Raw genomic sequence first — 27,742 nt, forward strand, 5'->3', positions numbered from 1 at the left:
ATCCCCTCGCCGCGGGACTCCAAACGAGCCCCACGGCTATGCCATCTATCAAAGCAGCGTCCCTGGCCCACGATGGGGGGGGGGGGGGGGGGGGGGCAGAGTGAGGAGAGGAAGGAGCGCCAGCATGCGGAGGGTAAGAGCGAGGCTTCGTCTGGACAGCCCCTTGGCTACTTGGTCCACGCCGTGCCGTGCTGTCTGTCAGCGCAGCCCTGCTGGCATTTGGTATCGGTGATCAGTGGGACAGCCGGCTCCTCCGGCCGTAATTGGGGAGGGCGAAACAGGGAGGGAGGGAGGGGGAGAGAGGGGGGGGGGGGGGTTAATGATAGATGAGCAATTACCCAAACATCTGCTGTCTCCCTGTTTGTTTTTCTGTCTCTGCCAAAAGCTCTTGAGGCAATCCCACCCTCCTGCCCCCCCCCCCCAGCACCACCACCCACCCATACCTCCGGCGCCCCACCTCCTCCGCTCCCCCAGCTGTTCCAGCTACCTGCTCTGCTCCCCCCAGGCTCGGGGAGGCAGTGGGAGGCGTAGGAGACTGGGGGGGGTTGGGGGGACGCCGGGGGTCCTGTGTGTGTGTGTGTGTGTGTGTGTGTGTGTGTGTGTGTGTGTGTGTGTGTGTGTGTGTGTGTGTGTGTGTGTATGTGTGTGCAGCTGTGGAAGTGTGGAAGAAATACTCCAATCACAGGCCTGGCAGAACATTCAGGGTCAGATCTGAGGTTCCGATGGAGAACCACTGCAGGCAGAGTTCTACAGTACTGTATGCCTGCCCTACCACAGAGCTCTGTCTTAAGTGGAACCAAAACAACAAGCCTTACCCCTCCAAAAAACAGGAAGGCTGCCTCTCGAGGTAATCACCGGCCACATCCAAAGCCAGAACGAAAAAGATTGTCTGTAAAGATTTGCCAGGATTGATCATGCCTCATCTCCCTGTCAGCTGATAAATTTAAACCAGGCTCCGGCCCCTCTGTCTGTCACCGCACAGCTCCCTGGCCCTCATTTACTGCCATCGATCTCTCAGAACCTTACAGCCTTCAGGCATCGCTGTCTCAGTCAGGTTCACGTGTCAAGATCACGTGTCATTCAGTCTGAAGCTGAGACACTTCCAGTACAGCCAGTATAATGCTGTATTCTGTACAACAGAGAACAGCATGGAGAGGGGCATTTATTGATGTTTTCTGTGCCCTCTCTACCCCCCACCACTCTCTCTCTTTCTCTCTCATTTCTTTTCTCTCGCTCTCTCGTTCTCTATTTTTTTTCTCGTCTTCTCTCCTTCTCTCCCTCTCTTTCTCTCTCTCTATCTCCACCAATCCTCTCTCTAGAAACACCATAAAAGCAAATCAAAGACTATGCCACCCTTCACAGAGGGCATGTATGGACTAATCAGGTCTATATTCAGGCTACAGTATACCCTCTACTCCATTGGTCTTCTCAAATTGGGGAATGGCAGATCTGATATCAGAGAACCATATGCCAGGGAGCAGGTGGCTACTTGAGAGCAGAGCAAAATCTGCTCCACATGACATACAAATCATGTAGAACATGCAGCTTCCTAACCAACCTGCTTGAAAGAAAATGTGAGGGGTTTTACCATTCATGTTAGCATTTTAACACAGTAAAGGGTTCTCAAATCAAGCCATCTTGAGTCTTCCACTCAGCCCCAATTCAATCAGTCGCATCTCATTCGGCAGATGGTTTATTTTTAAGGGTCCGAGGTATCACATTTCCACACTGTGGCATGCTCATGTTTTGGCACAACACAAAGCTAAAATGCCCCCCATTCAAGATTCACAAGATGCACGTGAACCTGTTACCATAATGTTATGTGCAGTCAATCCCCCACTAGGCCTGTTATTAGTTAAATCCCATATACAGTATTGTATAAAAGATCGCATTAGTTTGTTCCCATTCCCTTCGTTCGAGCAAGGAGCGTCACAGTAAGCAGCAGCAGGAAGTGACAGTGTCAGGCTGCGCATGGAGCAGCCAGGCTCGCGGAGAGTCACGAGGACGCTGACTAACTTTTCCCAGACGAACCTTTAGCCGCTTTCCTGCCTAGAATTGTACTGTAGATCTTTGTGAACCGTTTTTTAACCCAACCTGAACGAACTGCGAGACGACAGAGCTGGCCCAAGACAACGGTGAGGTTGTGACACCGAGCAGGGATGCCAGAGCGGATGACAAACCAGGTAGGTACACTGTCTCTCAGTTCTCCCGTTGGGTTTGCCAGCAAATGTGTGCTTCTACCTAATTGTACCGTGGTGGAGGAAACTGGGGGTCTCAGAATACTTGAATCATGGGCACCCCGGTAGCTCAATGGGTTGGGGCGCGTACCATATAAAAGCTAGTCCTTACCGCAGCAGCGTGGGTTCGAATCCAGCCCACGACCATTGCTGCATGTCTTCCCCCCTCTCTCTCTCTCTCTCTCTCTCTCTCTCCCTCCTTTCCTGTCTGTCCTTACACTGTCCTATCCTAATAGAGCAGAAATGCCCTAAAAATGTCTTTAAAAAGAATACTTGTATCATTCCCCTAGACTGACCTAGCCTGGCCTTTGTAGGTGGTTTCAGATAGCAGGCTAGCCACACGGCATGTTCTGATACAGGAAACCTACAATATTCGTAGACATGTAGAGAGCCAGGCTTGAAAGGAGTCTGTGTCCTCCACTAGCTCAGTCCCATCCTACAGTATATGCCAGGTTGCTGCCTGACTCGGCTAATTGACAGAGTGGAGCGCCATATGCTCCCCGGGGGGTTGGGTCTGGGGGTCGTCCCAAAAAAGCCACGACATCCTGGGCGTGTTCAGACCGATCGATCTGTCTCAGTACTCCCGCCTGTCTCTTCACACACAAACCTCTCTCCTCGCATGTAAATCTCACACACAAACTCCTCCTCACACACAGCCACACACAATCATGCCTCCTCCCGACATACATACCTCTCTCTTCACACACAAACCTCTCCTCACACACAACCACACACAGCCCTCCTCCAGCTAAATTAGGGCTCCAACTCTCCCGAAGGTTGCTGTAAACACAAGCCAGTGGCGAGGACCCTGGGGCAATCTTGCCGTTTGCACTGAGAGAATACATATTTAAATAAGAAAAATATTCCTCCTGTCGCCCGCCCCCCCCCCCCTGATAAACTGATAAACATACAGTACAGTGCAGTAGAGGCTTCCCCAGCGTCGGTATACTCTACACGCACTTGACATGTAGGGTTCAGGGCCACACTGTCCAGAGCAGCATGACAGGCAGTACTCATGAGACCGAGGACACGCTGTACCACAGACACAGCCTCGGGCCGGACCAGTGCCTGAGGACCACTAGATGTAGGAGAAGTAGACCCGGTTGGTCCCCAGCAGGGGCGGACTGGCCATCGGGAGCACCGGGAATTTTCCCGGTGGCCTGGCGCGCCAACTGGCCTGGCCCGCGGTGAATGGCCTGCCCCCCGTCAACAAATCGCGCAGCACCCCCCCCCACCCCGTCAACAAGTCACGCAGCACCCCCCTCCCGTTAACAGGTCGCCCCCCCCCCCCCCCCCCGCCTGTCAACAAAACGAAACTGAAGGTGTTCCATCTCACCGCGTCGGCTCGGCTCTTGGCCTGAGGGGGGCTACATTTCCCGGCAGGAAATATTCACCCAGTCCGGCCCTGGTCCACAGGGTGTCTCAGTATTGAAGGGGCTTTTAGATTCTTGCGGGGAGGGAGTGTGCCTTACCTGAAGAACTCCATGAATGAGAATCCGTAGCCATGCTGCTCAGCGATCCCCGCGCACACCACGTTGGCCGACGCGCCGATCAATGTGCCATTTCCTTCAGGAAAAAAAGAAGTTGTGTGAGTTGTGAGTGAAGGAAAATTCCAACAGTGAAACATCTCTAGTGCCCTAAAAGCAGTCCTTGTATGGTCAGTGTGACCCAATACATCCATGGTGTGACCGCACAGCTCAATACAATCATGAGAGGCAGAATAAACTCTACAACAATGAAGTTAATGTAGGAGACCTTCATCGCGCCGGTAACTGAAAGGGACTTCTACAAAACACATCCTGCTCTGCTGATTGCAATCGGAAACGTTTGTGAGAGTGCAATCACTCCTGAACAGTGAACAAGGTCCTTCGTACTTTACAGTACATTGCTGAGTTTAAAGTGCAATAGTGCATGAGCACTGGAAGCCAAAGCCAGCAGGAACAACTTCCGCCCCTCACCAAACAACCAGCAAAACAATAGGGTTTTGATTAAATTCTGATTAATGGCACAGGGGTTGACAAAACACATGGCAGCACTGTGTATCTTGAGATTGTGACACGCAGATACAGCTGTCATGGTCTGGTACTGTACCCGAGTCCCTTCCAGCCATCACAATAACAGTCAGGCTGGACTGCTCAGCTCTGCTTTTAAGCTGCGTAGTAATTGCACACACACGCACACACATACAAATGCACAGACACGTACACACACACACACACACACACACACACATCAGCTTGCAGTAAAAAAGTGGATGTTGGCAAACCCGGAAGGATAGAGACTTATCTTCTATAGGAGGGTCTGTCCTTCAACTACTCTGTGTGATATGTAATTCTGAAATTGCTGTATTTATCGCTCCTGCATTTGTTAATGCCTAGTCTCTCTCTCTCTCTCTCTCTCTCTCTCTCTCTCTCTCTCTCTCTCTCTCCCCCTCTCTCTCTCCCTCTCTCTCTCTCTCTCTCTCTCTCTCGTCTATGAAGGCCGCGTGACAGAATCATATCGCCGATCGATACAGTCCTGTCACACCACAAATTTGATTGGACCGGAGCGCCGCCACAACTCTTTCGGTGTCCTTCCTTCGCCCACCCAAACAGACCCATGCTGGGCTCCGGAGGCGGCCCGCCCGCCTGGCCGGTCTGTCGCGCAGGCTGAACGAGCCGTGTCTTTACGGAGGAGCTATGGCCCCCACAAGGCTTAAGTTCCTCTCCCCGGGGAGGGAGGAAGAAAGCAGCCGTGCGGTGGTGTAGGCAGACAGGCCTAGCGGGGTGGGGGGGGGGCAGGCTCGATAAACGCTCCTCCCAGCATGGGGCTCCCCGCAAAGGCTGCCAAGCTTCCAAGGAGACCGCCGAACGACAAACAACATCACCGCTTATATAGTGTGTGTGTGCGCGTTTTTGTGTGTGTGCGTGCACGTGTGTGCGTGGAAAGACTCGGATATTTGTTTGTGGTTCAGTATATCTCAGGGATGGTTCAGTCTATCTCAGCCCATTTTCTATCCCCGGTATCCTTCTGCCTGTGTCTGTTATTGGAGGTCAGTGACCCGTCGCCGTGTGGAAGCCGGGATGGGAGGAGTAAGGAGGATCTTGTCACTCACCTCCTAGGCAGGCGCCCATGGCCAGAGAAAAGATGAGCGGCTTCACGGGCAGGTTCACGTCCGCGTCCTGGCTCAGGTTGATGAGGACGGGGATCTGGGATTGGAGTACGCAAACAGGCAGGCAGAGAAATGAGGAAATAGCAAAGACAGCGTCAAAGTCAGCTCTGAGCTTTATTAAGTTACCTCTAATACTGTGCGGTCGTGATATCATATTGAATGTGACCTGTATGGTGGAGGTGTACTGGTATGGTAATTCTGTGCATCACAAGCGCATTATTGTGGTAAACATTCCATCGCTAGGTAGCTGGTGAAAGAAGAGAAGAGAAAGAAGAGAGTAATAAATATCCGCACTCTGTGTCCTCTCTCTCTCTCTTTTTCTGTCTCTCCCTCTCTCTTTCTCTGTCTCTACCATCCCTCTCTCAAGAAACACAATACAGCAAATGAAAGAGGCAGTATGAGGCCTGTCTTTACAGTATGCCACAGAAAAAAAGAAAAAAGAAGGGACCAAGAATGTAATTACTATCCTGCAAACAACAACAACAATAATCATATTGGACTGACCTACAGGGTGATAACAAAAGGAATGGAGACATGAGTGAGCATAAATTAGGTGGGACCGCATGGTTTATGTCCACTCTTGATTAAGATGGATGCATAGATCAAATCTGCCGTGTGAAGGTTCAGCACAGAGCCTGTGTGTTCAACTCTGATAAGTAAACCCTGTCTAATGGGGTCACCATTGTTGTGATAGACTAAGTCACTGTGTTCTCACACAGATCAAACAAGGGCTGTCTGACACACGCACACAGACGCACGCACGCACACACACACACACACACACACACATATTCACATATTGTACTGTACGCATTCCCTGAGAGACAGATATGGAGATGTGGTGAGAATGTTTGAACCTGTCTCCAGCATGAAGCATTCAAGTACAGTATTGCGTGTGAGCCATGCAGTCTCTCTCCCTGAGTCATTTGAGAGGACAAGCCGAACGCAGAGTTTATCAGGAAGCTGCAGGCAGCCTCCTAGCAAAGTGGACTAACTCTAGAATATCCTCCGCATACCCTGGCTGTGGGTCACTACACGCTGGCTGCTGGTCTCACTGACCGCCAGACTTTAAAGGAGTAGTAAAGGGAAAAATCATGTTTAGCCCTGTTTTAAGGTTACTTATGATCATATACAATGGTTCAGATCAAAACGTTGACAAAAGTAACACTTTTGAGAAAGTTGATAATTGCTCTACCACCGTTTAGGTCATACAATGGATGTGGGTGGGCACCGTGAAAAATCATTCAAAAACATGTTAAACTCTCGATTTCAAAGACAAGAAGCTCACCGAGGGGGTAATTGGTGTTTGTTGGTGTTCTGACATCAAAGTATGAATCCTGTAGGGTTTTATTGATCATTTTATGAAATCCATTGACTTGTATTGACGCAACCGTTGTAGATATGTAGATCAATCCGCAGAGGGGATTCAGGAAGCGGAACTACTTACGGTAGCTATTGTTATTGTTTATGTTGCTAGGCTACCTAGTTTGCGGAAGTTTACACATGTATGTGCTAAATAGTTCTATGCTAAATATTTAAAAAAGCCTTTCCAGATGAACTAGAATCTTACTTTATGGCGAATTATATGTCAGAACGCCAACAAACACCTCGTGAGTTTCTTGTCTTTGAAATTGAGAGTTTAACATGTTTTTTTGAATGATTTTTCATGGTGCCCACCCACATCCATTGTATGACTAAAACGGTGGTAGAGCAATTATCAGACTTTCTCAAAAGTGCTAGTTTTGTCAACTTTTTGATCTGAACCATTGTATATGATCATAAGTAACCTTAAAACAGGGCTAAACATGATTTTACCCATTACTACTCCTTTAACGTCAAAGTCATTCCTCAGAGAGAGAGAGTGGTAGAAAGAGAGAGATGGGGAGAGAAAGACAAAGATGGAGAGAGCAGGGGAGAGAGAAAGAGAGAGAGAGCGAGCGGGGGAGAGAGAGAGTGGGCGTGGGGGTTAGAGTGGGAGTGGGGGGGGTAAGTTAACAGCTTTTCACAAATATTGGGTACTCTGAGTCTATAAGCAGGAGTCCAGTGGTAGGGTTCAGCTGTGTCTCATAGCAATCTGCAGTACAATGACATAGCAATTACTGCAATGCCAGCCATAGGGGAACAATGGACAGGTTTTTTTTACCAGAGCCTCGCTGGCCGAACGCTCCCTTGTGGGCACAGCGGTTTGTTTACTTGTTTGTTTACTAGTGCTGCGCACACACTGCCGTGTGCGTAGCTCCAAGTGACAGTCTACCACCTCGTGTCGACATCTAGATAGGGGCCAAACCCCTGTAAGCAAGAGGGGTTGAATAACCTCCTTGCGGAACCCGAACTCGAATGGATTACACAGCGCAACAGCGATCACGTCTCTCTGCCACGCTGACTGCTTGGTTCTTTTGTCTGAACTGTAAACAACTGAGCTCAGAGAATACAAAAAACACCGTAATGGCCTTGCTTTGATGGGAACATGTCTTCTCACAAAGACCATCCACTGCAACCAAGGACACAGGCGTTTGAACGCATGTGAAAATGTTTTACGGGAACAAAGCATCCCTTTCGAAGCTACTAGCCTGACTCATCACGTGTACTATGGAGGGCCTCCGTGAGCACGAACGTCCTTGGACGTGCCATAGCGGACAGCCTCTACTCTATAGCGTCGTACTGTATAAAACAACCTACAGTAACAACCCCACAGAGAACCCCTGAGTGGGTCCTGGATCAGCTGCTTGTCTCATTTCTCATTCCTCCTCCCTCACTATTATGATGTGTTTGCATGTTGTCTCAACGTCATTCCCGCTCAGCATGGTTCAGAATTCATCATGATCAACACCTCTTGATATCCGTACATGCGAGTCTGGACTTCACTGTCACTGTACACTTGACCTGGACCAGATACAAAACTACCCATTTGCGTGCATGGTTGTGTGTGTGTGTGTGTGTTTGTGTGTGTGAAGCAGAAGAGGGTGTGTGTGTGAAGCCTCTTACCATGGTGGCAGTGAAGGGGATGTTGTCTATGAGGGAGGAGGCCAGTGCGGAGACCCACATCACCAGGATGATGGCTATGGCCAACCGCTGGTCCTCTGGCACCGCCTGGGAGAGATTACAAGAGTGTCACATCAGCAGATTAGACACACACACTCACACACACATACACAGACACACACACACGCAGGCACACACGCAGACACACACACGCAGACACACACATTCACACACATAGGCATACATACACACACACACGCAGACACACACACGCACACACACAGAAACAAAAACAAAAACACACTCGCTCTAACAGTGCTAAATCAAACGGGCCAACTAAAGTCCACGCTTTGGACCCGACCCCATCTTCAGAGTGGAGAGAGTAGACTGAGAGGAATAGATTGAAGGGCGCTCCAATGTGTGTGTTGGATGTGTGGCGCGGCCGCAGGTGGAGGCCGGCTCCTCTGGGCTGTGTCACGCCCACGGATTGAGGTCAATCCCCCCCGGGCTGCACGGTGGCCAAAGCACGACGTCGTTTACACTCACAGACTTTTGTGCTGCACTTAGCCCAGGGCTAAAAGCATTCTTAGCCCCAGCCTAAGGGAGCTGTTAGCCCAAGGCTAATAACATTTTTGTAAATGGCATAATCCTGCCATATACTACCAATACTGTCCCTCTGAGCCTGTCTATATACCTACTGTACCTCTGAGCCTGTCTATATTCCAACTGTCCCTCTGAGCCTGTCTATATTCCAACTGTCCCTCTGAGCCTGTCTATATACCTACTGTCCCTCTGAGCCTGTCTATATACCTACTGTACCTCTGAGCCTGTCTATATACCTACTGTCCCTCTGAGCCTGTCTATATACCTACTGTCCCTCTGAGCCTGTCTATATACCTACTGTACCTCTGAGCCTGTCTATATACCTACTGTCCCTCTGAGCCTGTCTATATACCTACTGTACCTCTGAGCCTGTCTATATACCTACTGTCCCTCTGAGCCTGTCTATATACCTACTGTCCCTCTGAGCCTGTCTATATACCTACTGTCCCTCTGAGCCTGTCTATATACCTACTGTCCCTCTGAGCCTGTCTATATACCTACTGTACCTCTGAGCCTGTCTATATACCTACTGTCCCTCTGAGCCTGCCTCTCAGTCCACTCCTGGCCCTGTCTCTATTAGTATAGTCACTGGAGCCCTTCAAGCCATTGATCCTAAGAAATCCACTGGTGAGGATAATTTGGAACCTTATTTTCTTAAACTCTGCCCTTTTAAGGGCAATTAACTTATATGTTTAATCTCTCTATTTCTACGGGGATAATTCCCAAGGTCTGGAAAATAGCTCACATCCTATCCTTGTTTAAGGGTGGTGACAAGAGTGACCCGAATAACTATAGACCAATCTCCAGACTGTCTTGTTTGGGGAAAATTCTGGAATCTCACTTTGCTTTTTTTATGTACTGTATATCTCCAGTACAATATTTTATTAAATTGTCATTTTTACACTGCATTTTATTTGATTTCTTATATTTATCTCTTATTGTGTTTTATCTTCCATCTTTGAGCTGCATTCATTTGTATTTAAGGTGCTATAAAAAATAAAGTGTATTATATAATTATAATTATAATTATAATTATAATTATAATTATAATTATAATTATAATTATAATTATAATTATAATTATAATTATAATTATTGTTGTTGTTGTTGTTGTTGTTGTTGTTGTTATTACTATTATTATTATTAATATTATTATTACAGTCCCCAACATACAGCAGCTCTAGACCATCTGTTACAGTTTCCAACATACTGCAGATCTCTTTCTCTCTCTCTCTTTCTCTCCCTCTCTCATTCTCTTACTCCATCTTTCTCTCTCCCAATCTCTCCCATGCCCCTCTCTCCGTCTCTCTTGCTCTCTTTTCCTCACCCACTCTCTCTCATTCTCCCTCTCTCTCAAAACCAAACAACTTCTCAATGCCACCCCACCCCCCGACCACCCCCGCCCCCACACACACACACTCCCGATCTCCCTCTCGTCTCTTTAGGCTGGTTGAGTGTGAGACAACAGGGACGTTGGGAGGGGTGTGTGGGGGGGTATCAGCACAGCACACACACCAGCTGCCATGTTTTATTACCCAGGTATAAAAGTCCCGGTGTCCAAACACGAGCTGACGCGTACATCAGCGGGTAATTCTCTGCCGAGACGGCTCGACCGCATAATGCACACTGGCTGTAAGATGGCCTGGGCGCCCCCCCCCCCCCCGGCGGGATGGGAGGTGCAGCCCACCGGGGTAGCTGCTACCCCTGGGCCCCATCAGCCCCGCGCAGAAAACACACTTGCATGCAGTAATTGAATTCAGATCTGTGCAGAACTATGGGGTAATATGCATGAAATTCAATAATATCACCATCATTTGTGCACCACTGTGACATATGTCGGCTCCATGACACTCACTCGGTTGGCAGTTTGAGGCTCCGGGAATAAAAAAAGACTCACTTTTATAAGATGGGCCGTCTGTGCGCCAATGTAGTCGATAAGCTGCAGCTGAGCCAGAGCCTGGGAGAAACACAGAGGAGAAATGTATTTAATTAAAATAAGATATTAAGGATCACAGAAGAGAGCAAATGGCTGGCTCAGGTACTGTTTGAGATCTGTGCGCAAATCTGTAAACAATACTGCATTTGGACGGCATATTCCATAATTTTATATGCAGAATCTATTATACTATTATACTGCATATTCACGCAGAAGTGTGGACTTTTCCTTCTGGAAAGCCGTGATACAGTATGGTTTGTTTTTCACTACTGGGCAATCTGAGGCCAGCACAAAGCCCCAGCAGGGTTAAGGGTAGTGTCTCTGTGTGAGATTGTCAACCCTACAAAATGAAGGATTAGAATAGTGAAACAGAACAACTAACAAAGCAATTATTCTGCTGACCCCCCCCCCCCACACACACACACACACACACACACACACACACACACTTAATGGCTTTAGGATGAATCGCATAATTAGGCTAATTCTCCTATTCATAGCAAACAAAATCCCCCCTCCCATCACTGTCCAAAATACAGCCATTACAAGGTAATACTGTTAACTTAACACTTACTTTTACTCCTACTCACTTGGGAGAATGTTATCTGGAGGTGAGGTGTATTTGAGCCACAGTGTGAGCAGAGAGGAGATTCAGAGAGGGTCTCTGCCCTGTATGCATCAACTTAAGTGTTTACATTCAGCTTGGAACTAGGCTTAATATGGGTTTGTGTGTGTGTGTGTGTGTGTGTGTTTGTGTGTGCGTGCATGTGTGCATGTGTGTTACAGGTGTCAGTTTAACTTGATGTTACAGTATGTGTGTATGTGTTCGTGTGAGGGAATGTATGTGTGTGTGTGTGTGTGTGTGTGTGTGTGTGTGTGTGTGTGTGTGTGTGTGTGTGTGCGGGCATGTGTGTGTGTGTTTCCAATACCTCCATGAGAACAAACAGGGCAGCAAAGAACAGCAGAGTGGCCCACTCCACTCGGTGCAGGATGATCTCAAAATCCTGGATGTCAGCCAGAACCAGCAGCCATAGAGCCCCCAGGATGGCTATCCAACCTGGGCCGGGGAACACAAGACAGCACCCTTAGACATTTCTCACTCAGCCAGCCTGCCTAACTTCCTGCTTGTCTGCCTGTCTGTCTGTCTGCTTGCTTACCTGTGTGAATGAATTTCAAGTCTCAACAAAGTGTTCTGTTTTCCCCCTAATCTGTTATTCTAAACTTTGTAGTTCGTTCTCATTGATCAGTCTGTTAGAACTACAAATCCCTCCCTGTGTGACATCACTTCCCTGTCTTCCCCCTGAAACTGTCACTTCCTCTTTCACTGTATAAACCAACGACCCCTCCTCACGTTCTTCACTCTTGCCTGGATTCACTTCCGGTGCGAGGGTCCGACTCTGCAGAATCGTAACATAGAATAAAGTATTGTACTTTGTTTAAAACCAGCTTGAGCGACCACTCAGCGTGTTCTTTGACAATCTAACTAAAATAAGGATAAAAATCCTTCACACCTGTCTGCCTGCCTGCCTGCCTGCCTGCCTGCCTGTCTGTCTGTCTGTCTGTCTGTCTGTCTGTCTGTCTGTCTGTCTGTCTGTCTGTCTGTCTGTCTGCCTGCCTGCCTGCTTGACTGTCTGTCTGTCTGTCTATCTGTCTGTCTGCCTGCCTGCTTGCCTGTCTGTCTGTCTGTCTGTCTGTCTGTCTGTCTGTCTGTCTGTCTGCCTGCCTGTCTGTCTGTCTGTCTGTCTGTCTGTCTGTCTGCCTGCCTGCCTGCCTGTCTGCCTGTTTGACCAACTGAGCATGAAAACACCTTCAAATAAGGCAGAGCTGCTAACAGAAATCTTTTGCAAGTGGTGAGAGCGTGGGAAGGATTTGAAGGCGGGCTCGTAAATGTGAAAATTAATTCTGCAACAGATAGAGTACAGTTCCATCTGTCCTCTTTTTTCTCTTTTTTTCTCAGTTGAAATCACAATTCTCTGAACACACATTTTTTCTTTAAACTATGACGCAGCAATTTTTAATCAGATTTGTTACATCTACAGACTGTAGCTACTGTGCAGTGAAGCGAGCATAACATGTTTATTGAGCTGATTTCAAAGCAGCACAATTATAATTTTCTTCTCTGTGCAATATCTTCTTTTTCATTTTGCAGACATTGTATGTGTTTGGCAGCTTGTTTGGGCCTGCCAACTAGGTCTGAAGAGCGCAACTACAGTAATAGGAAGCGATTTGATTTGAAAATGTCAAACCATATATATAAACCATATAAGTGTCTTCCTACCATGTGTGCACATCCTAAATGTCAGCCTGTGGCCATGGTAAGTAGATGTGACAGGACAGCACTGGGACCAGTGACGCCGTACACATAGGAACACAGAACAGGATTCACTCTACATTATCATTCACTGGATGTTCCTCTTTGGATAGGTGAGGGTGGGGAGAGGTACAATAACATAAGTAGGTTCAGGCTGACTGATAATGTGTGTGTGTGTGTGTGTGTGTGTGTGTGTGTGTGTGTGTGTGTGTGTGTGTGTGTGTGTGCGTGCGTGCGTGCGTGCGTGCGTGCGTGCGTGCGGGCGTGCGGGCGCGTCCGTGTCCATGTGCGTGTGTGACATCCAGAGGATTTCACTTCCATCAGAGCATGCTCTCCATGCTTTATTTCCCAATAATCAGATGGAGTCAAGTGCCTCCACAGAGAGAGTGATGGATAATGTAGCTGGTCAAGCTTGGTAGGTTTAATCAAACACTCATTACCAAAGCATCTCAGATGTAACACACATTCCAGAGTGAGGATTAAATTTGGGCACTGGCATGCCAATACCTGGAATTACCCTTTATCTGGAGAAGGAGGGAGAGTGCACATCCACTTTGAGCACAATTTGATTAAACAGGTGAGAGTAAGTAATTGCCTTGGGGAAATCATTTCACAACTGATGAAAGCTAGAGACAAAACAGGCATGGGAGGGCAGACAGACAGATAAAGGGGGGACGAGAGGGGGAGAGAGAAGGGAGATATAGAGAGAGAAAGGAGAAAGAGTGCACAAGTGAGAGAGGGAGAGAGAGAGAGGAGAGAAGCTAAGAAAGACAACAGACGAAACCAGAAGGTATTAAGGGAGAGGGTTTTTATCTACTGTACATCTTTAAATCCTGCTCAGCTTATGATGTGTGTGTGGGGGGGGTTGTTCAGCCCTGGTGAGGCTGCTCCTGTAGAGACGCTAATTGCAAATTAGGGACAAGGCCAGGTGGTCTGACTCCAATGATGCTTCTGTGGCAGGCAGAGAGGGGCTGCTGGTCTGGAGGCCAGACACACAGGGATTCACAAATGGACTGAGACCAATATTTCCTATGGGAAAAAATATATTTTAACGTTTACCGTTGGTAGATGAAAAAGACAGCTTTGCCTGTTTTTGTCCGCTGTGTCGCAAAATGAAATGTTGTTGGTTTGAGGAGGCGGATAGGATGAATGCGTTTTTTCCAGCTGATTGTGTTACAGAACCTTAAAGCAATACATCGCGATATTTGGACCTTTACATGTCTTTTGTCTGGTGCTAATTCTCCAATTAGATTTACTAAAGGTAAGCTGAATCGTCCAAACAGTTTACTCAGAAAGATAATACATTGACATTTATTACCTTTTAAAACTCGCGCCCTCGGGACGCAGCATTCAGTCGAAGTGCGCATGCGCAAAGTTGTGCTTAAACAACACAGTAGTAGCTAACTATTCCGGCGTCTATGGATATCATGCGTTTTTTAGCTCAATGATATTATGACGGAGGTGAGAAAACCGAAGCGAAACATCACAGAGGAAGCCAGAAAAAGACAAAGACAATCTGATAACTTTACAACAGTACGACAGTGCACTTATTCGCAAAGCCTGTGGGGGCGCATTTCCAAGAAAATCTGAGAAATTTGTCTTTTGAAAAGTGCCTAGAGTAGCCTAGGAAAAACCTTCAGAAAAGGTTGTGGCAGTAGTCTGATCCCCTAGGAAAGTCAACTAAACTCTTAGTAAATAACAATCTGATAGCATTTACCATAAACACTCGAGTCTTGCTACACAGACAGGAGGTAAACAAACTGGGTAAATTCAGTGGGCAGAATATACGAGTCCGGATGGCTGGAGTTTAAAAAAGAAGAAGAGCAGCACGGAAACTTTTGATTTCCTCACTGCATTGATATTCCCTGTGGCTCCCTCCTAAAGTGCCGGAGAAGCTAACGGCAGACAGCGGTCAAAAAGAGCTTTCCAATTAAAACGAGCCTTCAGAAGAGTGTAAGCAGGTTGTGATAGGCTCATTTATCATACACGGGATGCCGGCGTTCCGAGTCAGCAAGTGTGTCGCGAACAATGTCTCATCGCGCTTGTTTATCTAAAGCCACTGTGTTTGTTTTCCGAGCGTTTGATGCGCAGAACAAAGTGGCTGAGCGCAGCATGGCCAGGGCCGCCAGATAAAGCATCATGTTTACCTGAGCATCTAGCTGTTTAAGATTACACTTGTAAGGTCATGGAATGAGTCTCCTTTCTAATAGATAGCAACCAAGAAAGGTAGGGAGGGACTACGGCTGGAGCCTTTCAAACATCCATTTTGCAGCAGGTTAAGGTTTGAACTCCAGCCAAGCTGCGCAGGTTTTAACTGTTTCTCCAGCCAAACACAGAGCAGGTTTCCACTCCAGTAGCCTATTACTGTACAGTTGTCTCTAATTAGGGGGCCAAGCACTGTAGTGCGAGGCATCCTATTGTAATTGGTAGTATTATTATTCTGCAATGGAAGTCTATGGCAGCCCCTATAACGACAGGTCGCTTTTTACGAAACTTTGCACAATGGTAGAGGATCATGCGAAGAGGCCATGGAACAAGTCTTACATCCGATGTAATACATCGATTGGCCAGAGGGCGGAGCTATAGCAACCGTTTGAAATGGCTTTGAACAGGCATATCTCACGCTAGAAGGTTTTCACGATGAGTCTGGACTTTCACCTGCCCAGTAGCCTCGCGTCACCAGTCTCTCCTCAGGGAGAAGAGCCTGGTGTCTATTTACTTCACTGCCTTAAGCCCGACCCGTCATCCGGCTCGAGCCTGTAGAGCCCGCCTCCAACATCCGCTTGCTTTATTTTTCCTTAACCGGTAGTACTCCTCGCAACTTCTTTTACAATTTTTGTCGGTGTTATGCCTGGTGATGCCATCGCAAATGTTATCTACACGACACTTCACCATGTGCAGCCTACAGTAAAAACATTACTACAACTGTTCTTCTTCCGGTCCAGACCGGATGATTATGCGATGCTTCATCGCGCTTCCGCTCTAGCTCACATAGAGGTGTCTGACCTCTTAACGGTTTGACTTCTGACGGAACACAACGAAATGTTGTAGTAATTTTGCATATCACCACCCATAAACGGAGGTTAAATGTCCATTATTGACCCAACCAAATAAAATGGGGGCACTAGAGAGCTCATTTCCACTTTAGGTCTAACCGTTTTTTCCGAAACTGTGTACAGTGGTGGAGGGGCATGTCTAATTTTGATTCGATTCGATTTCGATTAGATTTTTATATCGATGTAAGCAGTTTTGTAAAGTTTCGCTTGTTGCCTTTGTTGCATTCATTGCGCTTGGCCCCCGTTATTGCTGCTTGCAGCTATATTTGATTTTGGACTTTCTCAAACATTCTCTGTTTCTTGTGATTTAAGACGTGCACCAGATGTTTTTATTAGTTAACTACTTTTCAGCACCATCTAGGCCTACGGAGTGACTCATCAAAATCCATAAGAAGACCAAACTACCCAACCCTGGTACTGTACCAGCATGTGAGGAGGGCTCTGTTTGGCATTGGTTTCCTGCCGGGCAGGAAGTGTACGTATGTATGCTGTGCATGCAGCACATGTGTACATCACAGTGATTAAATGACCAGGCAATACTAAAAGCCAAATTAAATCTGGCCATGTCAAGCTAATGAAATTTTAATGATGCTCGGTTTACAAAACATCTTCTGCAAGTGAATAGATTGGGCCCGCAGTGCTCAACCCTGACTGTGACCTGCATGTATTAATGAGGAGTGTGTGTGTGTGTATGTGTGTGTGTGTGTGTGTGTGTGTGTATGTGTGTGTGTGCATGTAGATGCATGTATGTATGCGTATCTGTGTGTGTGTGTGTGCATGTACAGTATGTATGTATGTATGTATGCTTGTGTGTGTGTGTGTGTGTGTGTGTGTGTGTGTGTGTGTGTGTGTATGGATGCGTGTCTGTGTTAGTGTGTGTGTGTGCATGTGTGTATGTATGCATGTCTGTGTTAGTGTGTGTGGACCCCTAGCTCTCCACAGGGAAGGGGGATGTGATGATGTGGGTCATCCCCTTTTAATCAATGTCAGCCAAAGGTAAACTGAGAGAGCTGTGCAATTAACTGAACGTGTCTGGCCACCGCACAGAGGCAGAGGAGGAGAGATGAGAGGACGCGAATGAAGCCATCTTCATTTGTGGACTGAGTAAGCCATAATGGGATAGTGGTTAAAGTCAGCTGCTATGGAAACATACAGTACATCCCAGTCATCCCTGTCAGAAGCATTAGATTGAGGAACAAGATGTAACCCTCACCCACACGCACACACACACACACACACACACACACACACATACAGTAGAGACATACAGTACACACACAAACACACATAGAGACATGTATGCACAAGCACACACACATAAAGGCATACACACAAATACACACATAGAGACATGCATGCATGCACACACACATGCCCACACAGACACACACAAACACATACATACACACACACATACGGTAAAGACATACACACACACTGACAAACTGGATAAAGCCAGACTGCTCAGACACGGCTCTCACTGCACCCTCGGGGACATACTCACTAAGATCATCTGGTACATGCTTTAATTGGAAATCATTGAGAAGTACTATCGGATGATGGATAAGATCTACAGTAATTCAATAGGAAACGCAAAACAAGAACTCTGATTTCCCAGGGAGGGTTTATAGGATGCTACTGTAGATGTCTTTATCTACTGAATATAAGCGTACGTCTGGACACACCATAATATATACGGGTAATGTCCAACGAAAATGTCCAATTCACTTCATATCATCTGTTTCCATACTAGACCCTTTGATTCTCCATCCCTATTCTGCTCATGTAAGTAATTAAAATGATAATAATCTCTAACAATCTATAATAGTAATTTCTCGGTTACTTTGATAAGTGGCAATTATGTTGCTAAATAGGTTACCATGTGGATGTGGACAAAGGCTTGTCTATACTGTAAATATATCACTGTTATTATATTAACAGTGATATATATCATCCACCCACACTGGGAGGGAATTAATTGTATTGTTTCACTATCTCTTCTATCCAAACAAAACTGATTAGTGTACACATAAATTACCTTTCTTCATCTGTAACGGGATAAACACGATATGTTCTTAAGTTAAGCACTTAATGTGACCTAATGGCATGCAACAACACAACGCAGTCCCGAATACAGTGCATAAATATTTGACAGGTCTAAAAGTAGCACGGCCTCCCATGTAATTTCCTGCCTGAATGTCTTTGTAAGGCCATTATTTGAACTCATTTCAAATGCAGTGTGTGAGGAAGGCCTGCCCTATAATTACACAACTGAACCTACAACTACTCATTCGGGGCCTGTGCAAACAATGAGATGATTCTTAATCATTACCCCACTAATGAGACACTGCGCTTACCCAGATCAAGATGGATGCTGGGTATAAAGGAGCTGAGGAAGAACATGAAGATGACGACTCCCAGGACTGAACCACACTTGACCAGGAGGATTTTGTCGGTTATTCTGTGCTGTGAGGGGAAGGGGACGAGGAATTACATCATCATGTGAGTATTCACAGACTAAGTCAACTTCATTAGTGAGATAACGTCTACTTATAGCCAGGCTGGATAACATCGGAGCTACAATGGCTCAGAGATGATGTGTATACTGTAGTGTAAGGGGAGCAGGGGTCTCATATGACATCATGACAAAAGTTTTGAGCGCTCAAAGTACCTTTTTCTGCAACTCCTGAATATTCTGTTCCCAGTTTTTATCCTCCTGGGATATTTGCCTGCAAGAAACGGTGATCGGGGCGTTACTCATCAAGTCTCTGTAAGCATTCATCCACACCTGGGCATCTTCTTTAAGCCCCCCCTGGAATGCATAATCAACCTCTACATCGCTATCACTCGAGCCATGTTTATTGATGATTCTCCCTCCCTACTGGGGAGTGCTTTGCAAGCCAATTCCAAGGTTGCGGTGATGTCTTCCTCAGCACCGTGATAAAATACTGAGAGCTTTAATGGGCTCATTTCACACAACAAGCTCTGCTAATGTAGCCTTTGACACACATAGAGAATATAAGCAGCAATTATGAAGAGGGATGGTTTTATGAAATGGCCGCAGAGGGACGTTGGAGCGAGTCCCCCAGTGATCAATGCAATACGACTGTACTCAGCATGACACACTGGGCAAGAGCCGCCTTGCTCTCTGAAACGTATAATCAAACTTGACCGGCCTGGACCGCCCACTATGCCCAACAGCAGGTCCACGACACACCTGGATATGGCCTGGCCTTCTCTGAGGAAGCCTTGCCTATGCGAGGGAAGGGAGGGGGAGTCTATGTGACAGTTTTCTCTACCTCTGGAAGGTTTTCAGCTTCTTGCGGAGCAGGCTCTCCAGAGTGAGCACTTTCTGCATCAGGAGGCACTTCACGGCCGTCTCCTCTCGGCTGGCCGGGTTGATGCGCTGGGCCGTCTGCCGCCACACCAGGATCTCGTGCTTTAGCTCTGCGGAATGGAGCGCACACACAGACCAGGGGACAGGGTCACACACACTCTCAGTCTCTTACCTGACCACCTGGAACGGCCAGAGGTAGTCCACTATGGTTGTTTTTTTTTGTGTTTTTTGTGTGCATGAGGCTGCAGCGGGTCGTCTTGTCTGGCCCGACACTTTGATCTCAGGCCCGTCCACCATGGCTACATCCCACACAGAGGGGGGGGGGCTGTTTGTAATTAATGCGCGGCTGGCTGACAGCCCCTGCTGGGAGCTTAATCCAGCCAGGTGGTGGTGGGGATTGACTGGCCCTGGAGTGGCCACGGGGCTGGAGCTGAGACAAGGGGACTGGAGGAGGGGGAGCTAGGAATGGGGGGGGTGCGGGGGGGTGTCAGCTGGATGACTGCGTAGGTAGTAGTGGGTGCCATCCGTTGACAGGGAGGTTGCTAGGTTGCCTTTAATGGGACCTAATTGGCGTAGGAAAAACACTCCTGTTAGCGAATATGTGCAATTACCAATCACGGCGTGGGCCTTGAGCCGATTGAGCTGTGTGCTCTCTCTCTCTGGGAGAGGAGAGGAGGCAGGAGGCTCCATAGGGTAGGGCTTTATGGACTTGCTATCGGCCCGGCATTGACTGGTTTCCAGGGAGCCCAGCGGGACACTTCCTCTCAAGGCCCAAGGATACGCTGTGTCCCTGCAGCCTCCGGAAGGCAAGTCTCCCTCCCTCCCAAACACACACAGCCTAATGGTGCCCGGCTCTGGCGAATGCTGCGGTCCTGGAGGCCCGCTGGGGCCGAACTCCTGGGGGGGGAGAGGGGCTGGGCAGTGGGGTGGGTAAATACTGATAAAGATGTGGCGTCCTGCCTCTGGGGGGAGAAGGGGGGGGGGGTTACGATCAATTCTGTAGAAATATGCCCCACGTACTGGTTTATCCATTATCTACTGGCTGGAGGGCTGCAATTTAAAAAAAAAATTGTACCAAATGAGTTAAGCATGGGGGTTACAGTTCCTATCCAAATTAGGCAGATTGCAGACTGTTTGCTAATTAGAAATGATAAGCCCACCTCTGGGCAACATGGTGTATCAATCTGGGTGGTATGAACAGACTCTTGTGATGGAGAGATGAGGGGAGAGAGGTGAGCTGTAACGATAGTTTGGGACAGTCAGGAGGTCGTACTGTAGGCGAGTATGGGTCAATGACGTACATATGTCATTCATTACATTACATTACATTACATCACAGTCATTTAGCAGACGCTTTTATCCAAAGCGTCTAACAATAATTGCATTTAACGTACAGTAGGAAAAGCCAATGTACTACTACTTGCCAGAACTCACAAGTGCATCTCCTTTCTAAAACAAGTGACTAAGCATAATCTAGTGCTGAAGGCAAAGTGCAAGAATAGCAATCTAAAATACAATAGGTGCTTAAGAGGGAGGATAGTTCTTCTTGAAGAGTTTTGAGCCTGCGACGAAAGATGGGCAGCGACTCTGCTGCCCAGAGAGCCAGTGTAGGGAACGGAGAAAGGAAGTTGTGTGGGAGAACTTGGGGTGATTGAACACCAGGCGAGCAGCAGCTTTCTGGACAGGTTCCAGGGGTTTAATGGCTGACGCCGGGGCCCCAGCAAGGAGGGAGTTGCAGTAGTCCAGGCGGGAGATGAGCAGGGCCTGGATGAGCAGGGCCTGCGCCGTTTCATCAGTGAGGATGATTGTAGAGAATGAATCTGCAGGAGCGTGTGACGGATGTGATATGTGCGGAGAACGACAGTTGGTCATCCAGGGTCACACCCAGATTCCTCGCAGTCCAAGTCGGCGTCACCACTGTGTCTTCAATTATGGTGTGAGCCAGCGCACCTAGGATAGCAAATGTCCAGTAGTCGTCCCTCCCCGTGTGCCTCCGTCCCGTTGTTGACCTGCAGTTCTATGTTGCTACCACAAGAGCATTTACTGTTTTTGGCCACAGAGCCCCTGAGTGGGCTAGAGACACACTTGTTTTCACCAGTGGGGGCAGGTGGGTAGCCCGGAGAGGGCTCCAATGCCCCCGACCCAGTATGACACGAGGGGGCGGAGTCTCGCCACCACGCCACGGACCCCACAACTCAGCCCTTGAGTGGGCTAGAGACACAGAGTCTTCACTGGTGGGGGCAGGTGGGTGGTCCGGAGAGAGGTACACTATCCACGACCAGCTCTGACGCGAGGGGGCGGAGTCTTGCCACCACGCCACTGTCCACGCCACGGACCCCACAACTCAGCCCCTGAGTGGGCTAGAGATACATTTGTCTTCACCGGTGGGGGCAGGTGGGTAGCCCGGAGAGGGCTCCACTGCCCCCGACCCAATATGACGCGAGGGGGCGGACTCTTGCCACCACGCCACTGTCCACGCCACGGACCCCACAACTCAGCCCCTGAGTGGGCTGGAGACACACTTGTCTTCACCGGTGGGGGCAGGTGGGTAGCCCAGAGAGGGCTCCACTGCCCCCAACCCAATATGACGTGAGGGGGCGGAGTCTCGCCACCACGCCACGGACCCCACAACTCAGCCCTTGAGTGGGCTAGAGACACAGGGTCTTCACTGGTGGGGGCAAGTGGGTGGCCCGGAGAGAGGTACACTGTCCACGATCAGCTCTGACCCGAGGGGGGCGGAGTCTCACCATCACGCCACTATCCACACCACGGATCCCACAACTCAGCCCCTGAGTGGGCTAGAGACCCAGAGGTCACTATACAGCACTCAATCAGCTCTGACCCAAGCGGGTGGAGTCTCGCCACCACGCCACGGACCCCACAACTCAGCCCTTGAGTGGGCTAGAGACACAGGGTCTTCACTGGTGGGGGCAAGTGGGTGGCCCGGAGAGAGGTACACTGTCCACGATCAGCTCTGACCCGAGGGGGGCGGAGTCTCACCATCACGCCACTATCCATGCCATGAACTCCACAACTCAGCCCCTGAGCGGGCTAGAGACACACGGTTTTCATCAGTGGGTGTATGGAGATTGCCCGGAAGTAACTGCACTACACCTGAACCGCTCTGACGCAAGGGGGCGGAGTCTCGCCACCATGCCACGGACCCCACGGCCAATGGGCCTAGGATATAGACAATTAACTACCAGTGGAATGGTGGTGGAGCATCCATTGGGGACGCGCTGTAGGTCCGCTAGCCTTGTGTTATATTCCACCAGAGGTCCGCCAACTCGTCCATCGGGGACCCGCCGTAGGTCTGCTAGCCTTGTGTTATCTGGGTTTATCCCTTACCTTTGTCCAGAAACAGAAGTTGAACCAATTGCAGCAAAATAGCTAACGTTACATCAATGTAACTGCTTTAGCCACTGACCGCTACCATTAATGTTATGGAAGCTGCTGCTAGTTGTTTGAGCTCATGAGCTAACTGGCTATCTCGCTCTTATTGTGCAGGATTAGCATTGGAAGCATTGGAACTGATGTGTCCAGGCGACAAGACCTATCTTAATTTATCAGACATAATTTCATGTCATTTGAATTCACAGTTATTTCAGTGGCGTGACTAGCTGCCGTCCTACCAGTCCTGAACAGAAACAAGCCAGCCACGCACATAAGCCAGGTTTGACCTGGCCTGGTTTAAAAAAAATTGGTATTCAAAATAAAATAATGTCATTTTTCCTGGGTGATTATATTTCTGCCAGTCTACACATGTATATATAAAAAATGACATGGGAAACTTTTACGTCATTGACCTGTATACATTCCTCTCCTCAGGCCCTTCCATGGGGTGATTTTGGGCGTGGGCCAGGGACGAGCGGACATGTCACAGTCTGTCCAGTGAGCAGCTCTGCTGAAAGCCACGGTGGAGCCATTAGCACTTCACGCTTGACCATGTGTCCACTGCAAGGTCTTCTTCAAGCTTAGCCACAGTCCCTTTACCGGTCATCCCAACTGGTCAACTAATGACAGGCTCCCACTACAGGATTTTTGGGCCGATTTATCCCCGATTCACCCAACAATCTGGTCTGGAACATTGGTCGGTACCGATGTTCGGCCCAGATTATCTTGTAATGTGAGGGGTTTACAGATACAATCTAAAACCTCCCGATCGGCTCGCAGACCCATCGGGGTGGCCCCGATAATATCAAACATGTTTGATATTTAAGATTATTACGTCACTACTTTACAAGCGAGAGAGGGGTTTGTTGCTCCCTCGGGCACGATAATATCCTGCGGTGTGTGATGAGCCATTATTTTCAAATCTTGTAGTGTGTGCATGTTTGAGATTCCAGAGAACATCTGTTAAGATTCTCATGTGCGTGACGCCACCCGTTTCCATATTGGTTAGGATTTTAAATATCCTGTAGTGTGAGCCCGGCATAATGGTCATCAGGATCCCCTGTCTTCTTCTTGTAACGTAAGCTGCAGTTTACTGTATTCTGCTGTTAAAATCCCAGAATTCCAGAGTCTCTGGGTGCATGGATCATAACAACATAAAAAAAAAACATCAGTGTGTGTTTGAGGGAGCAGCACACTGATCACACTATCACACCATAACCACAGACACATCCCTCCCCCCCCAATAGCCCACTTCTCGACACACCATAATATACAGTGACCGGGTTATAGCTGGGATGAGATCATCGGATTAGGTATAATGGCAATAGTGGTCATATTACCAGAGAGGTGGGGGAAGAGCCTAGTCTCTTCGCCACCCAGCGGGCTCTTTAGCATATACGTCACACTGCTGAGCGAGAGAGAGGTCACGGTGCGTAATACCAATTTAATTACACTCTTCCACGGTCGTCGCATCCACCGAGAAAGGTGAGCCAGCAGCTCACACGCCAGCTAAGAGCTCTGATGAGGGTTTAAATATGCTCTGCGGCAATAGTGGAGCTTTAATAAATGATGCTAGATTGTAACACACGCTAGCAGGCTCACCTCTCACCGAGAAGGAGAGAGTGGGAGGCGAGAGAGAGGTCAAGAGGTCAATACCTTACTTCAGTAGAAGTTATCTACTCTTAGTATTACTATATTTTTTACTCCCTATTGCTCCAATTACAGCGTATCTACTGTATTGTTACATGTGTTGTTTTACTGTAGAACAGAAACCTTTTCGTTTGTCAATGAGGCAAAATCCAACAGATTTCGTTTTATTGGATTTGGCTATTGTCCATCCACACTATTTTGTTTTGAAAGGAAAAGCAACTCACCAACAATTTCAATGGATTCTTTGTTGTAGAGTTTTTTGTTCCAGTAGAGCATCCGTAGAAAAGGAAAGGAGGTCAGAAGGACAAGGCATATTCCCAGAAACATATACCCTGTGAAACCAGCAAAATCGATTCCCTGCAAGACAGAAAAAACAACAAGTTATAATCTTCACTTTTATAAACGCTACTAGAAACTATCAGTCCACTTCTCAGTGGATGAGGACTTTTATTTCTGACCAGAAGCAAAGGTCATGATGTTTTAGCGATGTACTATCATGGCCTGTATCTGTAAAGTTCTACTTTGAGATATTGAAATGTTCCTGTGTTGTACAACTGTTCCATCCTGGTAACTCAAGTGTCCTCTTCAATAGGTGACAAAAACAAAAGGCTTAGCACAAACACAATGGTTGTCACTGTGTTTCTAGAACTCATATCACCAGGGGGAGTGTCCGATGTCATTACTGCACAACAGAACATTGAAGTGTGGAACACTAATGACAGTAAATGTCAGCATCCGGCAGCATTAATATGCAATTCAGATAATCATTCTCTTACAGGCCTGGCTAAGAATGGTGATGGTGGATGGTACATTGTGGTAATGAGTGGTTCTGTTTGTAAAATTAGAGATTTATAACTGTACTTCCTCAGGAAATGGCACGGGGAAAGCTATGAATCTCATCAGGGAGACAGTGGGGTGGTGGTATTTGCATCCTTATTGTAATTCAGCTCCACCAAGCTGGGGTTTGGCAGAGATCCAGGTCCCATTTCCAGGCAGGGGAAAAGCTGCTCTTGGGTCCCCTCTTAAAGAAGATCGCACTGCAAATCCTTTAACACAACACCGTCATGCTAGGAACATGATTGAAAGTGCGTACAGCCTAGGTGTCCTTGTGTGACATCATCTACACAGAGTGCCGTTTCTAAAAAGGAAAATAAACTTGGAAGGCTGACAGGTCATTGGTTAATTTGCACTGTGGGGGATCCACCATAACAGCCGTATGGCTTGAGAGATGACATGCAGAGGAAGACTGGCTAACAGTGACCTCTACAGGATGAGTCACTTCTAGTTCCAGTCAGAGGATGAAGTGACCATGGATGGAGAGAGGGGAAGAAGGAGGGAAGATGAAAGCATACAGTATGCACTGCTCAAACGCAAGGTAGCTGGGAAAAGAGTGGAAACGCATTGAGATAAAGAGGAGTTGTAGGGGACAGATTTCTGAAATCAGAACAGTGTGTCAGTGAGTTGTAATGGGAGGAAAACAGCCAAAGGGCTTTTGAATTATCCTGCAGTGATTACAGCCATTTTCATACCACAGCTGGACTGGAGGCACTGTTGTTATGACTTAGTTTACATTTGACGGTAATGATATTAACAATAAAAAGGTCCTAAGCCTTTGAGTACAGTTACAGCTCACGTGTCACTGTAGGTCAGTTCCATGAAGCACTTCATTAATGAATTGAGCCCCATTCAGTACAAAGCCCTGCTGAGACCTTACAAGCTGATTGACTGCGAGAGTCTCCGTTTATAGATTCCCTCAGAATGCTCTACTAATTGCGCATCCCAAACGGCAGGCTCTGTCTCTCTCAGCTTTGTGACCCTTCAGGGCAGCTTCGTTGGGGTGGTGCTGACGCAAACTTGGCAAACAAGAGAAATCTGTCCTGATGAAGGTGGCAACACCGAAACGTTGTTAAAAAGATTAAAGCAGAGAAAAAGTGTGTGCGGGAGTCTTGTATTTCTCATTTGAAACAAGAGAGTGAAATCATCATCTGTTGTTCCTGCCCCACTTCCAGCAACAAGTCAACTAAAAAGAAAAAAGAAAAACTAAAATAAAGTGGTTTGTATAGTAGCAGCTTGGTACTGTATGTGTAGTCAGAGTTGTCTGCCACTTCCTGGGTTTGTGTATCAGTGTTCAGCGGCCCAGAGGAGTGACGCTCTGATTGGCTGCTCTCGTAGCACCCGTTGATGGCAGATATGCAACAGATGCTCGGGGACATGACACCCATATGAGCCAGAAACAAAGTTTCTATATGCTATCATCTCCCTGTACACACAGTCCATCCTACCAGGACAACCAACCCCCTGCCCATCCCACTGCCCCCCACCCACCTCTCTCTCTCTTTCAGGGATGACCCAGATGACCCCTAAATCCCTACACAAACAAACAAACAAACAAACACATTGCCAAACACACACGCGCGCACACACACAAGCTGTCCCTATCAGAGTACAGTCACGACTGAGCGGACTCCTGTGTCCCTGCTGCTGGTCCGTCGCCTGGGAAACCCGGCCAAGAGGAGCTGGCGGGGGGGTTGGGGAGGGGCGTGGGCGACAGGAGCTACAGCAGGAGCCCCCATGGCAGAGACCGCGTCCAGCTGCACCCACACAGACACTCTAATGTCACTCACACAGTCCACACACACAATTTATTTATGTCCACACAGAGACAAATACATACAGGGACACAAATACTAAAGGTGCAGACAGTATACAATCGAAATTCCTGGATCAGCGGCATAACTTTTTTTTCCACACATCTTTCAAGGGTACAAATAGCAGCGTCTCCTCCATATATGGCGCCTGCCTATGACAGAGCAGTACTTAGCAAAGCATTTAGCCCTCTTTTTGGGCATTCCAGTTGTTGGAACCCTCTGACGACCAACCTAAGTGTATGTCCTAGGTTTCCAAATATGAACACAAGTAGTCTGCATCTGTACCCTAGCTCTGAGATGGTATTCAGGTGGTTTGTACTTAATGACCTTGGATCATGAAGACTTCCTCTAGGCTAGGGTCTAATGTGCAGGCTACCCCCAGAACAAAAACCTCTCTGGGTACTTCACTGATAACAACATCTGATCTTATCAGAGCAG

At 47.9% G+C, this 27,742-nt stretch overlaps 1 protein-coding gene across 1 annotated transcript in view; it reads right to left on the bottom strand.

The window, feature by feature from the left end:
* oca2 (oculocutaneous albinism II) overlaps positions 1-27,742 on the bottom strand; it is a gene marked incomplete at its 5' end in the record, with an annotated part of 80,208 nt that overhangs the window by 12,822 nt on the left and 39,644 nt on the right. Inside the window, 9 exons of the mRNA XM_084444018.1 lie at positions 3,710-3,803; positions 5,332-5,425; positions 8,374-8,478; positions 10,871-10,930; positions 11,839-11,966; positions 18,634-18,742; positions 18,948-19,005; positions 19,576-19,723; positions 24,881-25,013. Coding sequence (XP_084300144.1) covers positions 3,710-3,803; positions 5,332-5,425; positions 8,374-8,478; positions 10,871-10,930; positions 11,839-11,966; positions 18,634-18,742; positions 18,948-19,005; positions 19,576-19,723; positions 24,881-25,013 — 929 coding nt within the window. The remainder of the gene's footprint in view (positions 1-3,709; positions 3,804-5,331; positions 5,426-8,373; positions 8,479-10,870; positions 10,931-11,838; positions 11,967-18,633; positions 18,743-18,947; positions 19,006-19,575; positions 19,724-24,880; positions 25,014-27,742) is intronic.

Source organism: Borostomias antarcticus (assembly GCF_949987555.1).
Source record: "Borostomias antarcticus genome assembly, chromosome: 10".
NCBI lineage: Eukaryota > Metazoa > Chordata > Actinopteri > Stomiiformes > Stomiidae > Borostomias > Borostomias antarcticus.